The sequence below is a fragment of the Topomyia yanbarensis genome, chromosome 2 (assembly GCF_030247195.1).
Source record: "Topomyia yanbarensis strain Yona2022 chromosome 2, ASM3024719v1, whole genome shotgun sequence".
Lineage (NCBI taxonomy): Eukaryota > Metazoa > Arthropoda > Insecta > Diptera > Culicidae > Topomyia > Topomyia yanbarensis.
In genome coordinates, this window is record NC_080671.1 from 331,305,802 (window position 1) to 331,321,867 (window position 16,066).

General features: G+C 38.3%; 1 protein-coding gene across 1 annotated transcript; it reads left to right on the forward strand.

Annotated features, from left to right (window-relative positions):
* Window positions 1–10,042: 10,042 nt before the first annotated feature.
* Window positions 10,043–13,356, forward strand: LOC131683924 (cytochrome P450 4d2-like). The gene is made up of 7 exons (XM_058966334.1): window positions 10,043–10,532; window positions 10,588–10,694; window positions 10,749–11,089; window positions 11,146–11,452; window positions 12,137–12,270; window positions 12,341–12,630; window positions 12,699–13,356. Exons 1-7 carry the CDS (start codon window positions 10,376–10,378, stop codon window positions 12,860–12,862), a joined length of 1,500 nt encoding a protein of 499 aa, XP_058822317.1. The 5' UTR covers window positions 10,043–10,375; the 3' UTR covers window positions 12,863–13,356.
* The last annotated feature ends 2,710 nt before the right edge of the window (window positions 13,357–16,066 follow it).

Genomic DNA, 16,066 nt, shown 5'->3' on the forward strand with positions numbered 1-16,066 from the left:
TTTTCAAGGAGCGCCGCACGGTGTATATTCAAGATTTAAAGCGCCAATCGAACATGTTTCGCTAGAACATTCTTGTTAATTTAATCTATCCAGAAAACCATTAAACGTTTAAGACTATATGTTTACAAGATTCAACAAAAATCGATCTTGAATGAGAAGCTATATGTCTACGCAAAACCCACGCATTAACACTTTACGATCAGTTTCTCACTAAACCGTCTGGTTTCATGCCTGGACCAAAAAATATCGGCGTAAAGTTGTGGTTTGCATATCCGAGAGAAGAAAAAATCGAAAGTTGCCTAGAAATTTCTGATCTGGCCGGCAATTTGGGGATGTGGTGAAATCTGTGTTTCTGGGCCAAGACATGGAGGTACCTATTTTTTCCGCCGAAAAACATCGCAATTTTGCTGAATTTTCATCAACTGAAAGTTTGAGCAACCCAAAATACCGAAAGCTCAACAACAACAACAACAACGAACTTGGCTAAAATCGACAACCGAATATTGGTTTGTACGCCCGAAACATGTTGGTATGGAACGAGGCCAACTGTGGATTTTTTGCCGGAAAAGACGAAACTTACGGGAGCTTCACCCAAGTGAACATTTTGTGGCAATCATGAATATAGCACTTTGTAAGCATCCCAACGCTATTGGAAGTTAGCTGGAGCTGCAGACAGTTTGAATGACTACGATAAAAATATGAAAATTCGCTGTTCTAAAATTTTATGAGTGAAATCAAGAGAATTGGAGAGTGGAAAAGCGCATTGAATGAAATAAATTATGCAAATTCCAACTAATTAGTTGTTCTGTTTTTTCAGAGTTTCTAGAGGATCCGATAGAAAACAGACTTCTATAGAGCACGCATGTGTATGCTATTTCTCACGAATTTACACTTTACTATGGGAAATTTTGTGGTGATAATCAACCGGGGTTATACGAGGTATGATACAATACATTGATGTTATTGGAATGAATATATTGTAATTTGTCGAATCTGGAACGCTGGGACGAGTCGTGGGGTTAGAAGACGCGTTCGCTTGTCCAATCGTCAAATCGTTGTCGATTTACTTTGTGACAGTTGTGCCACTAACTGCCTGAGTAAAATCGAGCATCGAAATTACAGCAAATCGAAATCATATTCTGATGTCAAATATGACTTCAAATTATGATCTCATTTGGCTGTATTACCTAAAAAAATGTTTTGTGTTTCCAGGTTTTTCAGTTGATATTTTTCGGTGATAATTAATCAAAACCACAGTTTACCGTTTATGTTTCAGCTTACTTCTTTATTCCCTTTGAGACATCCTCAGAATAATTAACTCAAGCGCGTCTTGCTGTTGCTAGGGGGAAATTCGATTTTCTCCCAGCGACAGCAAGTCGCGCTTGGGCTAATGATTCTGAGGATAGCTGAAAGAAAATAAAAAAGTAGGCTGAAACGTAAATGGTAAATTGTGGTTTTGATTAATTATCAGCTGAAAACGGTAACAAAAAATGTTTTGTTTTTCTAGCAAAATATCAAACTGAATACTTACAGTAATACAAATTCGAATTCGTTCACCTCTAGTTTGTTTATGCAATATTGTTTTATAAGTAATTAGCTATCGAATATAGGGTTATGAGCCTATTTTGGCACTATTAGGAAGAGGGCCACACTATTTTTTGAACGACTTTTAAATGAAGTTATATCATCTAAAACCTTCCTCAGAGCAAAATATCAGTGTACTGTTTCTTAAACATCTATATGACAACCGGCTGTCACGGTAAAGATAGATACGTCTACCTTTATCAGGACACATGATAGTGAACTCGGGTGATTCGTAGTTATTCTGCCTAAGCTCGACCCTCATTATCAGAAGGCAAAGATTAAGCCCGTACGATATTAAGCCTGTTCTAATGACCCTGCCACTTCTAGTTTTCCGATCTGTTTACTTCACATCCTTGCTCTCACTTGAGTACTATGGCTCTAAGTTTCATAACTTTCCCTACCCAGTAATCTCTAGCTAATTGAATGTCGTTAAAACGTAAAAAAAAAATATTAATAATATTATTTTTACAATGAAACTAAAAAAATTTTTCATTTAATGTTTTATATAGTAATACACTTTAGGATTTTTAGTGGGGAAGTTATTGAAGCAACTAATTATTAACTAAGCGGAACATTTTACAACCATGTTAAAACTAGAAATAACTAGAGGGAGTGATTTAATTTTATTAAGATTAGGGGGATTGATGAGGACTATTTTTAAAAGTAGTAGTAGTAGTTGGGCATTTCTTAACAAGATTATATGTTTAACAACCAATACTAGAAAAGATAAGGGGCAGATAGATTCTAGGAAGATACTCAGGAGAAGGCGGGAGTGTTAAATCTTCCATATGGCTATCAGAAAGAGGGGAGATGATGGTCAAAGCTGACAGGGGGAGAAAAATGTTAACTTTCAGTTCCTGACATCGGGAGATCAACGGTATGGATTACAGACTCGGACGGTCTTCATCAGGAAGCATCATGTATCGGGACGCTGGGTGATCCTCCAGACTATTTCGTAGTAGGGCTCAGATGTGAATCGGTAACACGCTGAGTTGCGTGTATGTTTTTCGTGCTGTAGATTCCGCGTTGAGAGGTGTTTCGTGTCAGCTTGAAGTCGCATCAAACCATCGTTGGTGCACGGTACAGGCAGAAGAGTGCACTTCTGAGACTGACAAGAGAAATAATAGGGACAGTTTAATCTGTATTTTGATGGTTTTTTAGGAATGTGCATACGAGGGACATATAGAGGAGATGGCGGCTTGCCAGTACATCTCGAACCGGGACATAGGGTGATCTTCCTCGGGTCCGAATGGTATCAAATAGTTTAGATTTGGCCGAACAATACTCGGCGCATCCCCAGACAATATGTCCGATATCGTGGTAACCGTCTCCACAAGCGTAGATACCGCTATTCACGAGCCGAATACGTCGAAGATGAGCGCCTCGTGGGTCGTGATCGGACATGAGTCGAGACATCAGACGAATGAATTCCCGACCCACATCCTAGGTTTCGTTGATACCTTCGGGATAATGGAATGTAGCCACCGTCTTAACTCTCAATTACTCCAAGTTGTCTGCCAACTTAATAGCGTCCTCTGACGTGAGATATTGAACATTGATGGAAGCAGATTGGTCTTTCGTAAATGAGACCGTCTAATGCGACAGCCTTACCTAAATAGTTCGCTTCATCATTACCTGTGTTACCGGTTTAATTGTTAGCTGTTTCTTGACAATATAATGCCATCCACATTAAATTCTATTAATTAAAATTTAATATTTAAGTTATGGTTTTGTTTTTTTTGTTAGTTTTTTTTTTGTTTCTGGCTCTCTATTACTGTTATTATTTTAGTCATTCAATTGAAAAATATATTTGTTATTTTTGTTCAACATAGGATAAGTTTTTGTACTAATCGCTAACCCCGTTAAAATTTATACCAATAATTAGGCGTTGATAAGTTGCAGAAAAAAACATTGTAAATCATAGCGGTTGAGGGAAATATAGGAATTCTGCCTGTTTTGATCGAGGGCAGAAAAGAGGACTTTCGTACCCACCCCGGAACGTCCAGACCAGGCGTTGGGGCCTAGGACGTGTTCCCCTCTGGATCAGTCATAACCCCTCAAGGCACCTATAATCCCTCAACCGTTACCAACCCGAAGCTAATGAATGTACCGGAAAATCCGCAACGACAAAAGACGGCAAAATAGTCCGCACTAATCATATGCCAATTGTATAATGCAAAATTTACTAACCCAGAAACTGTTGCTGCATGACTGATTGACACCGCAGTGGAGTTGAGTCAGGTGCCAGAAGTTTAGCCGTAGAATCACTAGGTTTGTTCCAGTACACGAAAGTCACTCCGCTGTAAAATGGAGCAAAAATATTTACTCCTTTTTACTACGGTTTGCTAGAAGAAGAATAAAAACCTGTTTTAATCCACCTAGCGGTGCAATTGTGCCTTTCTCAATAATGAACACGAGAATGTTTGCGTTGTTTATAGCTTTCAAATGCATATATTACATGACAAATGCATATATTACGTATATTACATGACATGACAAATATATAAGAAAAGAAATCATATATATATATTCAAAAATTTTGTAAAAGAAAAAACGGCCACGGTAATATTGAACTGGAAAAAGATGCGAAATCGGCAAAGTCCCAAAAAGTCGATTTTTATAAAAAAAAATTTTTTCGTGATAACATAAAATTTCGACGTTTCATGCATATTAAGGATGTTTGGCATAAAAATACGAATTCAATTTCTAAAATTTCATGGGATCCCCACAGTGAAAAAAATTTTGAGCTCCGGCTTATATGGGAATTTCATATGTGACCGGACGGTTCAGTCTATATTTCCGGAACCATATAAGCGAAATTTTATAGACATCTGTGGGGATAATATAGCTATCATTTGGGACTAAATTTATGAAAATCGGCCCAACCATTTCCAAGAAACTGATATGAGTTTGCTAGTTTTGAAAGATGGCCGCTTTTCCTGGGCACTTCCGGAACCGTCTATGGTGGTCAATGTAGTCAACGAAAGTTTGCTTGGCCGTCGGTGACCTAGAACTGCAAATTAAAGTTGTTTGAGAGACATTTTAGCGAAATTTTTACCTTTTTGCCTTTCTCATATAGAAAGGTTATGCAATCACTCTGATAAACGTCAACCTAATCCCGGCCCGGAGGACCGAGTGTGTATTTGTGCGTATGTGTCAAATAATGTCACTCATTTTTCTCAGAGATGGCTGGACCGATTTGCCCAAACTTAGTCTCAAATGAAAGGTGCAACCTTCCCATCGGCTGCTATTGAATTTTGGATCGATCGGAATTCTGGTTCCGGAATTACGGGTTTAAGAGTGCGGCCACACAGGAATTTCTCATATAAACTATACTGCCCATGATCGCATATTTGTCCCGTCTTCTATGGGATTTCCTACCTTTATGGGACTGATTTGCGGCCATGGGCAGTATAGGAAAAATTAAAAATAGAATTTTTATTTTTGATGCTAAATGTCTTCAAGGAGCATGAAACGTCGAGATTTGAAGCAAACTCGAAAAAAAATTTGACGACGATTCACTTTTTTGGATTTTGGTACTTTTTTGCCTTTCTCATATAGAAAGGTTATGCAATCACTCTGAAAAACGTCAACCTAATCCCGGAGGGCCAAATTTTTTTTGACTCGCATAAGGTTTCTGGATTTTAACAGGGGCGTAGTTGATGGTTTAAGGAGAGGGGTTACACCCCCCCCCTCTACTGTTCACTCCCCTCCCTTAAAAATCTTCTTAAATCACCCTTCAGACCACCACCCCATCCAGCCCTCATACCCTTCCCCTTCAACCTCATCATTTTTAAACCACCACTATATCACAAAGCATACCAATTTAAGCTGGGGAGTCGTTCGTTCATGGGACTTTCGCCCTCCTCACATACCCACCCCCGCATGACAAAATGAGATAGCAAGCAGATAACATTGATCTAATGCTGATTAGGCTAGTAAGTACGATATTTTTTTGTTTCAAGTGTTTCACCGTCGATGCGTAGCTCATCAAGTTTGTGGCTGGCAAGCCATTGTGTATAAGTGCAAAGTATACTAAGAATGTAATGGACATTTCCACAATTATGTTGAACATAAAAAGCCTCCGTGCCATAGTTTAGAGAAATGAGAAAGGCACAATTGCACCGCTAGGTGGATTAAACCAGGTTTTTCCTTTCATCGGAGTATCGGTTTGAATCACAATTTGCTATGTGATCGCACGCCACAACCCGTTACTCCGGAACCGGAAGTCGCTTCGGGATAAAATTTAATAGCCATTTACGGGGACGCAACATCTTTCATTTGAGACTAAGTTTGGTTGATTCGGTATAGCCATCTCCGAGAAACCGATGTGACTGTTATTCTGAATTTAGATACTTCCGCCGGGGCTTCCGGAACCGATGATGGTGGCCAATGTGGCCAAATAGACTTTGAATGGATGTTAGTGACCTAATACTACAAATCGAAGCAGCTGTGGTCATATTTTGGAAAAATTTTCACCTTTATACATTCATTGCAGAATTTATTAAAATCGACATTTTCTGCGTGTTCGTACTCATCACCCTGTAATTCCGGAACCGGAGGTCGGATCCATTAGAAATTGAATAGCAGCCTATGGGAACGTTGCACCTTTCATTTGAGACTAAGTTTGTCAAAATCGGTTCAGCCATCTCTGAGAAAAATGAGTGACATTTTTGGTCACATACACACACAGACGCACACACACACACATACATACATACACACATACATACACACAGACATTTGCCGAACTCGATGAACTGAATCGAATGGTATATGTCACTCGGGCCTCCTTTAAAAAGTCGGTTTTCAGAGCAATTGCAATACCTTTCTATTGAGAAAGGCAAAAAGAGAAAAAGAAAGTACGGGAACGATTTTCTCTGGTGTACTTCCACTTTCTACTGGTACTGGAACAAACCTGCTGTTTCCGGGAAAGCTAAGAGAGGGAGAGAGAGAGAAGGAGGACGTGAGAGAGAAAGAGAATAAGAGGAATTGGACATCGAAGGGTTTCTGGGAAATGATGATGAATGAGCAAGGTCAATTTGGATCGAGTTACAAAACGCTTAAGATCAAAAAGTCTAAAGGTCGTTAAAAGACAGTACAGAGTAGGAGAAGTGCAACGGTGTGGGCCGATGGCTCAATGGTTTCGGCATATGAACAACCCAACTGTAATACTGGCCCTGAACCACCGTCCGCCGCTATCTGTTTCCCAAAGGATTGCTCTAGAGTTATACGAACATCGTAGAACCATCAAACTACCAGCTCCACTCCGAAGTCCACGTGAGCACCTTGGTACGGTAAAAGTTTAGACGCATGCTACGGCCACCTAAAAGTTAGCGCACAACATTACATGTGAGGCTTCTCGTTACCACCCCAACAGAGGACGCTAAAATCTCCACTGGCAGTCGTTTCGTCCGTTACGTACACTCTTAGAAAAAATGAAAAATACATTTGACGTAAACAACGCAGCGTAAAGAACTCCTTTTATGTGCATCTGGCAAGACGTAAAGTTACATGATTTTTTTTTGCTGTGTAGAACAGAGCGACCACTGGCAGTGAAGTAGCTTCAAGTACGTTACCTCCGCTCTCTCTCTCTCTCTCTCTCTCTCTCTCTCTCTCTCTCTCTCTCTCCCCCCCTCCAATGCTGGATCGTCGAAGAGCCCCAACGTTTTTCTTTCGGCGCCGAAATTCAACCGCTAAATAAATTGTAAAATTATATACATTTTCTTTTCGTTCTTATAAGAGAGCCCTTTTCTGTGTCGGTTGGTTTTATATTGGTTCGCTTTGACCAGATTATAAGTGGTAAGTACAGTGAGTCCTCCCGAGAACGGTAACCGACCTTGAGATCAAGAAAAAAGGTGAGCTAGCCATGCGGTGTTCTTCAAGAACACTTTCAACTGGGATGGAGTTATGCGAGAGATACCATACTAAGGTAATCTTGTACAATGTAACAGACAAAGCACGCAGGAGCCCCAGATACTCCCGAAAAAATATGCAATGTGCTTTCTAGGTTTCCCCGATCAACATACATACGCAGCGGAGCGAGACCAGAAACGTCCATACCATGGGTGATAACAATATCGTTGTTTAGTATAGCTTGATCCAAGGGCGGACACAGAAAAAAATTTCGGAGGGGTCTGCAATTTCGATTTTGAACTGTTCGTTGTACAATACGTGATACGTAGCAACCTCACATTAAAATCGTGTTGGTGTAGAATCTGGTTTGGAATGATTTTGAGCTTAGTATGGATTTAAAATGGAAAAATTTAGCTAAGAGCAGAGAAGAAATATGCAATATATTGTGGCCCATTCAATTAAGGGGCCGTACACTAATTACGTAAGGCTTTTTTAGAGCTTTTCAACCTCTCCCTCCCCCCAGATAAGAGTTCGTAAGATTTTTGTGAACTCCCCCTCCCCCTACATAAGATCTTATCATGATTATCCTAATTAAAAAATCAAATTGTTAATTCATCAAATAATAAGATAGCGAAAACGATATGTATAGAATAATTACAAGAAAACTCATGACAAAATTTAACTGTAATCATCTGCAGAATTTTAATTGCATGCTAATGTCGCCCAGTAGAAAGAATATCTGTTGTCAGATATTCAGTAACTCCAATTTGGTCCACATAATCTGCTTTGCTATATTCCACTTCCTTTGAATCTATTTTCTCGTGATGTAGGAATTAAAAGAGTTTAAATCCTCTTCTGGCATGAATTTATTCTGAGTTCCAGCTGTGACGCTTATCGTACGCATAGCTCCGAGTTAACCATCTTCGAATTTTCTTGAATTAAAATACAGTTCACACTCTGGAAATATTCGACACTCAAGATCTTTGACAATCGCATGTTGGAACATTTTCCAGATACCTTGCGGGTTTGAATCGAACGTTTGAAAAGAAGAAAGTCGGTCTAACAACACGAAGGGTACCAACACTTCTTAACTTGTAAGGCATATTGTGGCTTCAGTTCCCGAACAAAATAATGTACAACCAAGAGCCAAAAAATTACTCATATTGTTTGATATACAAGGATTATATGGTACAAATGAAAATAGTTCCCTTTTCTTACTAAAAAGAATATTTTCCTAATGGATTTAATTTTTTAAACGTGCCTTATGATATTACATAAGAAAGGACAAACCCTCCCTCCCCCTCAGATAAGAATTTGTAAGATATTTTGAAACTCCTCCTCCCCCCATATGCCCTTACGTAATTAGTGTATGGCCCCTTACGCAGATAAAATTAGTAGCATCGCACAGAGGAGTAACTGGGGTCGAATCCTGGCCAAAACTATTTACTGCGGCTATTGCTGTTATTATGCCTTAATATGAACTAAAAATAGAAAATAACTGGTTTTTGGGACTATTTGGCATCTATCCACTTACCAGTGCAGGGGTCAATTTTCTAGATCCTCCCGAATACTAAGTATTTTCGAGGTGATCTTTGTGAATACATTTGTTTTTTTTTCGCTGCATGAACAGTTGGTCAGTGGAAAAGGAAGAAGAAAAGGATACCTGTGCACATATTCATAGATTCATTTTGCCAAGCATAGTTTTTGACCCTAGAGCATTTTGGCGTACCTCAAATTAGTGAAAATATCAATATTTTCAAATCGCTTGGAATTTGTGGATCGGAAAAGATCGGAAGAGATTGAATGTTTTTTGAATAGCCGGAATCCTGTTTTGTAATGTTGTTTCAGCAACTTTGCCGGATCTTGCCGTATAATGTAACTTTTTTGTCATTCAAATTTGGAATAACTGGTTTAAAAAAGGTGTTTTTAAAGCTGGTCCAACAAACAGCAACACTACTATTTTCGGTTATTTTCAAGCGGAGGTTATACAAATAGTTGTGTTCTATTACATTTGTTATAATATTGTCTTATTTAATACAGTCATCATCATTTGAAAGCAATTTTGCTGGATATATAATAAAAAATAATTAAAAACCCTTAATATATCACCATTTTCCATCCATGCAACAAATCTTTAGCAATTTTTGGCATACTCTTTATTTTGCCACAATATACAGTATGCTTTTAAGTACCTAAAAAAATATAACTAAATAAAAAATCAAATTTTTTGGTTGTTGGCCAAGAATTTGTTCTAGTTACTCCACTGTGCATCGCTTGCTTGGAGTGAATCGTACACCTAGAATATCCTCGAAACCTTCAACTCCGCGACACCTATAGAAGAGTCTGATAAGTATTCGTCCTTCCTTTAAGTAGGTAGAGCATCAAACATGATGAAGTCAGTGCGCAATCCGCTAAAATCATCGTAGCAAAAGCAATGAAATTCAGTGCCACACAGTACATGTTCTAAGTGTGGAAACAAAAATAACGCAAAAGTTTCTAGAACTAGAATGATTAGCTTGGGTAAATTTGTTTTAATTTTCTTTGGTTTCCTTTATCTTAAATTCTTTCTACGCTGCAGTTTTTGCACTAAATTGATAATGGATCCCAAACCAATTGCATAATAGGCGTAATGTCCTTACACCTACGATTCAACTTAACTTCCTGAAAATCGTTGCTATTTTGGGAAAAAGTATTTCCATATTAATTATCGTTAACGCTCGATTATCATTTCCTTCACTGCACTGGTACAAATCAAATGAAAAACACAATATATTGCGATAGTCGACAAATGGCGCAAAACGGACGCTTATTGTGTTTCGAAGCACACTACTAAAATTTGCGGACGTAGTAGTGCCTAACAGTAAATGCAATGTCGAGCCTGTTTTAATGGTTAACTTCCTTACAAATCGGTTCAGTACGGCTCGGTTCACTGACAATGATAGGCATAATAGTGATTGTGGTGTGTTTAGCTTTGTTGCTTAGAATTTACCTCTATCGGAGGCGCTTTCTGACTGCTATGGAAACTATACCAGGCTCCAGAGGGCTTCCCTTTCTGGGCAACGTGATTGAGCTATTGTTATGTGATACAACGGGTAGGGATCTGAGCGTTGGTGCGATCAACCGTTTAATCTGAATTTGTTTTCAAAGATCTACACGAAAAGCTTGACGCATGGACCAAACAGTATGGCACCCGAATAAAGATCGACTTGTTCACCAAATTTTGGATCGTGCATAGTTCTCCTGAAGATATGGAGGTATGAGCGTCGGTTTGTAGTCTGTAATATCCTGAATGATCAAGTCTTTTTTAGACAATCGCCACAAACAACAGCTTCAATCGCAAATCGGAGGAATACGACACTTTACTGGAATGGCTGGGCAGGGGAATCCTTCTAGATCATGGTTTAAATTGGTTTGCCAACAGGAAAGCTTTGACGAATGCCTTTCATTTCAAAGTACTGGAGAATTTTATCCCAACATCCCAGGAACAGTCGGAGATTTTGGTTGAAAAGTTGTTGAGTTATGGAGGTCAGACGATCGATATCTTACCCATCATGAAGTTGTATACGCTGGATGTGATTCTGGAAACTGCGATGGGTGTCACGTGCGGTGCACAGATGAACGACTCCGACTACGTACGGGCGGTAGCTGGGTAAGCTTCGCAATAAATGACATCGCACTTATGATCACGATCGCTGTTTGTTTCAGTTTAAGTCACATCACGTACTGGCGAATGTTCAATTTGCTTGGTTTCTCCGATGCAACGTTCAGATTCACCAAGCATTATCAACCCTATCGTAAAATGTTAAAAATTAGCAACGATTTCACAAGGGAGGTTATAACCCGAAGGCGCCTGGAACTTTATAATAATAGATCAGAGAGTGAGATGAATAGTGTCAATGAGGATCGTAAGAAAAGAGTTGCCCTACTGGACAAATTGCTTGAAATGGAAGTGAACGGCAGGAAATTGAACGATGAAGAGATTAGGAGCCAAGTTAATAATTTCATGTTCGCGGTGAGTACTATAACCTACATCCCTTTGACGTACTGTGCAGGGCCCGACGAAAATTTTTATTTTTGCGATCCAGTGTTTAAATCACATTAAATTTGGAAATTTAACAAATCTAAGAGAATATGGTAAAGTTTAGAGTCTTATTTAAAAAACTATTTTCATGAAAAGCTAAAACTGCTTAAAAATAAACCAAACTTGCTTATATTTAATCACACCAAGTTATGCAATTAGCATATGTGAATCAGTTTATGATTCGTAATTTAATTCTGATAGTAATTGAAAATATTGTCGATCCAGTCTCATCGGAAATTTTGTTTACTTTCTGAATATGCAAGTGTTTGCTTAAAAATTAATTACAATTACTAAGCAAAGACACTTCGAATCGTAACATCACGAAACAATTTTAAGATAAATTGTCTGAATCGATCAACAATGCTATAGTCGTTTGAAACTATGGCAGTGATGATGATTCGTATAGATTTTCTAATAATAGGTTGATGAATATCAATCTGTAATTAACGGATCTATCCGCTACCGCGTAATGACATACTGCTATAATTTTTAAAGCACTCAGATAGTTGAACAATATCATTGCTTTTTTATTTTCATTAGATATTCAGCGAATATTTATTTTTTGTAAATCTATTTGCCCTTTTTCTTTGTTTCTACTGTTTTGTAACCTTTTAGGGTCACGACACGACCTCTAGTGCCCTGACATTTATAACATACTTACTGGCAAAGCATCCAGATGTGCAGGAGAAACTTCACCAAGAAATCTCAACCGTACTTGGAGGCACGACAATCCCATCACTCACATCAAGGTAATTTACAACACTAATCGATATAGTCGTTAATATGTTTTCTGATACTATTTTTTATCTAATCTGACAGCATTTTGAACCAACTCAAGTATATGGATTCCGTAATCAAAGAATCTCTTAGAATCTACTCACCGGTCCCATACTTTTCGCGAACGATCGACAAAGAAACGGAACTGTCCGGTGTGCGTTACCCGGCAGGCACGACAATCACTTGTGGGGTTTATTTCATGCATCGAAATCCCGCATACTTTCCGGAACCGTTGAGTTTCAAGCCGGAACGATTCGATACCGCCATGAATCAGGAGCGAAGGAATCCCTATGTTTATATCCCGTTCAGTGCCGGTAGTCGGAACTGTATCGGTAGGACCTTCAAACTCATGCATTCTTGTCAATTTGATAATGAGAAACGAATCGCTTTGTTGTTGTAGGTCAAAAGTTTGCGATGAACGAACTCAAGGTTGCACTTCTCTACGTTGTTCTTCGCTGTCGAGCCGTGCTGGAGAATCCTAGCTACGAGCCTAGGTTGAAGGCAGAGCTGGTTCTGAAGCCAGTAGGAGGCATGCCGCTACGGTTTCTACCCAGAACTAAATAGAATGGATACTGAGTCTCCAACGTATTATTTTTTCAATTTGTGTGTTTGAATTCGGTTAAACATTAGATACACCTGAAATTTGTACGGTTTTCTATGCATGTGTTTAGTCTATAGGTAACCTTTTTTATTAGCGCGATATCTTCTTCCAGGACTGTGTTTTTGGGGGATATGGATCTCGAAGTTTTGTTTATTTTAAGCGAGGTGAGCTGGTATTGCTCCCTGAAACATGGCGGAAAGTGTGAATTGTATTTGTGTTATTAATCATTTTTATTTGTCTTGTCACATTAATTGGTTTAGTAAAAGTGAAAATATAGACAACTATTGTGTGCAGAGTAATATAACCTGTTACTATATGTAGTGTAGGGGGAGGTATGACTTGACCAACCGAGAGATTCCATAATTACCAATAATATGTTAGATTTAGTCTCTATTCGCCTTTCTCGTGAATAAAGCTGTTCGCTCACGAGGCGACAGGACACACGCCACAAAAAATATTCACTTTGGAATTTGTTCTACCTATTCCAACGCTGTTTCTGTTGTCGCGTTGGAATAGGTAGAACAAAATCCATAGTGAATATTTTTTGTGACGTATGCCCCGTCGCCTAGTGTGCGTGCAGCTTAAAAGTTAGCAATCACTCTGAAAATCTTTAAGGGGGGCGTCTGGTGTAGAGGGCAAAAATAATCAATTACTTTTTTAGACGCTTAATTGTTAGTATTGAGCTTCTAGAAAGGTCACCCGCCATCTCGGTGGCCATAACACACGCAGATTTCAATCTATCGGCAACAATTTTCGAAAAACTGACAGCAATAAAAATACAGTGTACGCAATACACTCTAAACTACTTCTACTTAAATTTTCAAGAGAAAATTCCTCATAAATAATTTTCTACAGCCTTTTTTCCGTGATGCAATTTGATGTGGAACACCCTTTAATAGCGTTTTTCTCGATACCGCGTTTTTCAAATTGGCGAACACGATTACTCACAAACTAATCAACGAATTGACTTGATTTTTTTATGAGGATGCCCAATATGTGTAGCCTGTCGATGAACCACAGAAAACTGAATAAAAAAAATTTTCTCCCTATATTGTATTTTCGTGTGAATTACTTGCATACGGAGTATTTCAACAATTTAATTCCATACCTTCATCCGTCGGTCTGTGAAACAAAACGTTTGAAATATCCTATGTTGTATTTTACGATGAAGCAGTTTAATTCGACAATAAGATTAGTTGAATTGCAGTTGTTTGTGTCTTGGCTGAAAAGGTAGTGTAACGGCATTTAGTCTGGAGCGTTACAAGCTGAGACAAGCGTTTCAAGCTTCAGCCCAGGTAGGCCTTTTAAGTTTTGTGCTAGGCTGAAACGTTCGTGTCCAGACTGAAACTGACAGCGTTGGATTATTGTTTTCAACAAAAACTTAGTTCACCCAAATATTAACTAGACGAAACCAAAAACTCAACTAATTTTTTAGTTGAAATTGTGACGAATCGGTTTTCCGTGTGTGATACTTTATTTGGCCAAGTAAAAGCAGTTTTTTTTAACTTTGGTAGGGTGGGTGCTCCTATAGTTGAGATGTACCAATAGTTGCAGTAGTAGGCTATACGCCTAACTAAGGTACCAACCATAAACAAATATTTTTTATCGATTCATCGCATTAAAATTATGCGACAATAAAACTTTTCCTTGAAATTTGCTCAAATAACTATTGAAAAAATGATTTTCTTAGAATTTTGAGCTCCCTTGTACCTATAGTTGATATAGTGTACCTATAGTTGCAAGTCCCATAAGAAAGCAATGGGATTTGCAACAATAGGAACCGAAATTAGCGATTGCACCAGTATTGGTACATGTGATCCTATAATGAAACAAGCGGTTTTGAATACATAAATTGGTTATTAAACCATTTTTATATTTTTCCTATGAAGTAGGGACTGAAAGCTTTCGTTTAATGTATTAACATTACCCATAGGTCTATTCATCGTTTTTTTTTATCAAAAGTTTTCCTTAAGTATGCGTCTATTGGTACATCCACCCAAACAAAAGCAATTTCGATTTTTTTGCAAACCGTAAGCAAAGTTTTGTTTCTGTTAGGATTGAGGTATTGGTAATAGCGGCATCGAAAATCCGAGGAATACCGACCCATTTTTGCTACGGAAATACCGGTACTGAATAAAAATAGGTATTGGTATTTTCGGTTCCATGCAAAACTTTTGATAAATTTATATCTATTAGATATATCTAGCGTAAAACTAGAACTTGTCAAGAGTCGAAATTTGATCGCATCCAGAAATCTATCCGGTAACAACGGGATAAATGATATACTCAACAGTAAAATTACTCAGTATATATAAACACAAACAGCGACGGTGAAGTTTTTATAACTTGTTTCAGATTCTTCAAGCCACACTGAATACTCAGAAGCGAGATGCAGTTAGTATGAAATATATTGTGGCATCAACACGTCATGTCTGATTTCGGTTTGCTGTTTAATCTTTATCTATCAAATAACTTGCACCGATTTAGCACATAATTATTTTAAATTTGGTATCCTCACGAATTACGTCAAACACACTTAATTTTTTCTGCCGAATCTCAGCTTTTTTCACATCTTTTGCCGAAACCTCAACAGCTGAAATCTCAGCAAATAACTTTTTAGCTTTTGAGATCTCAGTAAAAGTGACGTTTGATAGCTGAGTCTCGGAAAATATTTCACCGAAAATCAACAAACAAATCTCACTTTACTGAGACATTAGTTTTTAAATTTGCTGACTACACAGCTGTGGAGGAATTGCCGAGCCGAATTGAGTGTGAATGTTAGGGTTTCAAGTATACACCAGCTTGGAAAAATACGGTTTCAAGTATCCACCAGCTAAGAATTCGAAGAAAGTAGAGCAGTTAAAATGTAATTGAATCACAAAGCGCGCTTAACCGCGAAATCAAAGAACGTGTCGCATTAGAAAACATATCTTCTGGTAAAATGGGAGATACCGTTAGAAAAAGACACTTTAAATATGCTTTGTTGATCAGAGCACTTGCGAAGCATACAAAATCTGACTAATAAAATCATGATTTTGAACGTTCAAAGCTCATAAGCCTCTGAGCTACCATATCATAGGAAGAGCACACGATCGGCACATTTGTAAGTTGTTAGTCGCGCTTGATGCCTACTCATCACTCGAAACATCTTTAAAAAAATTGGGAAG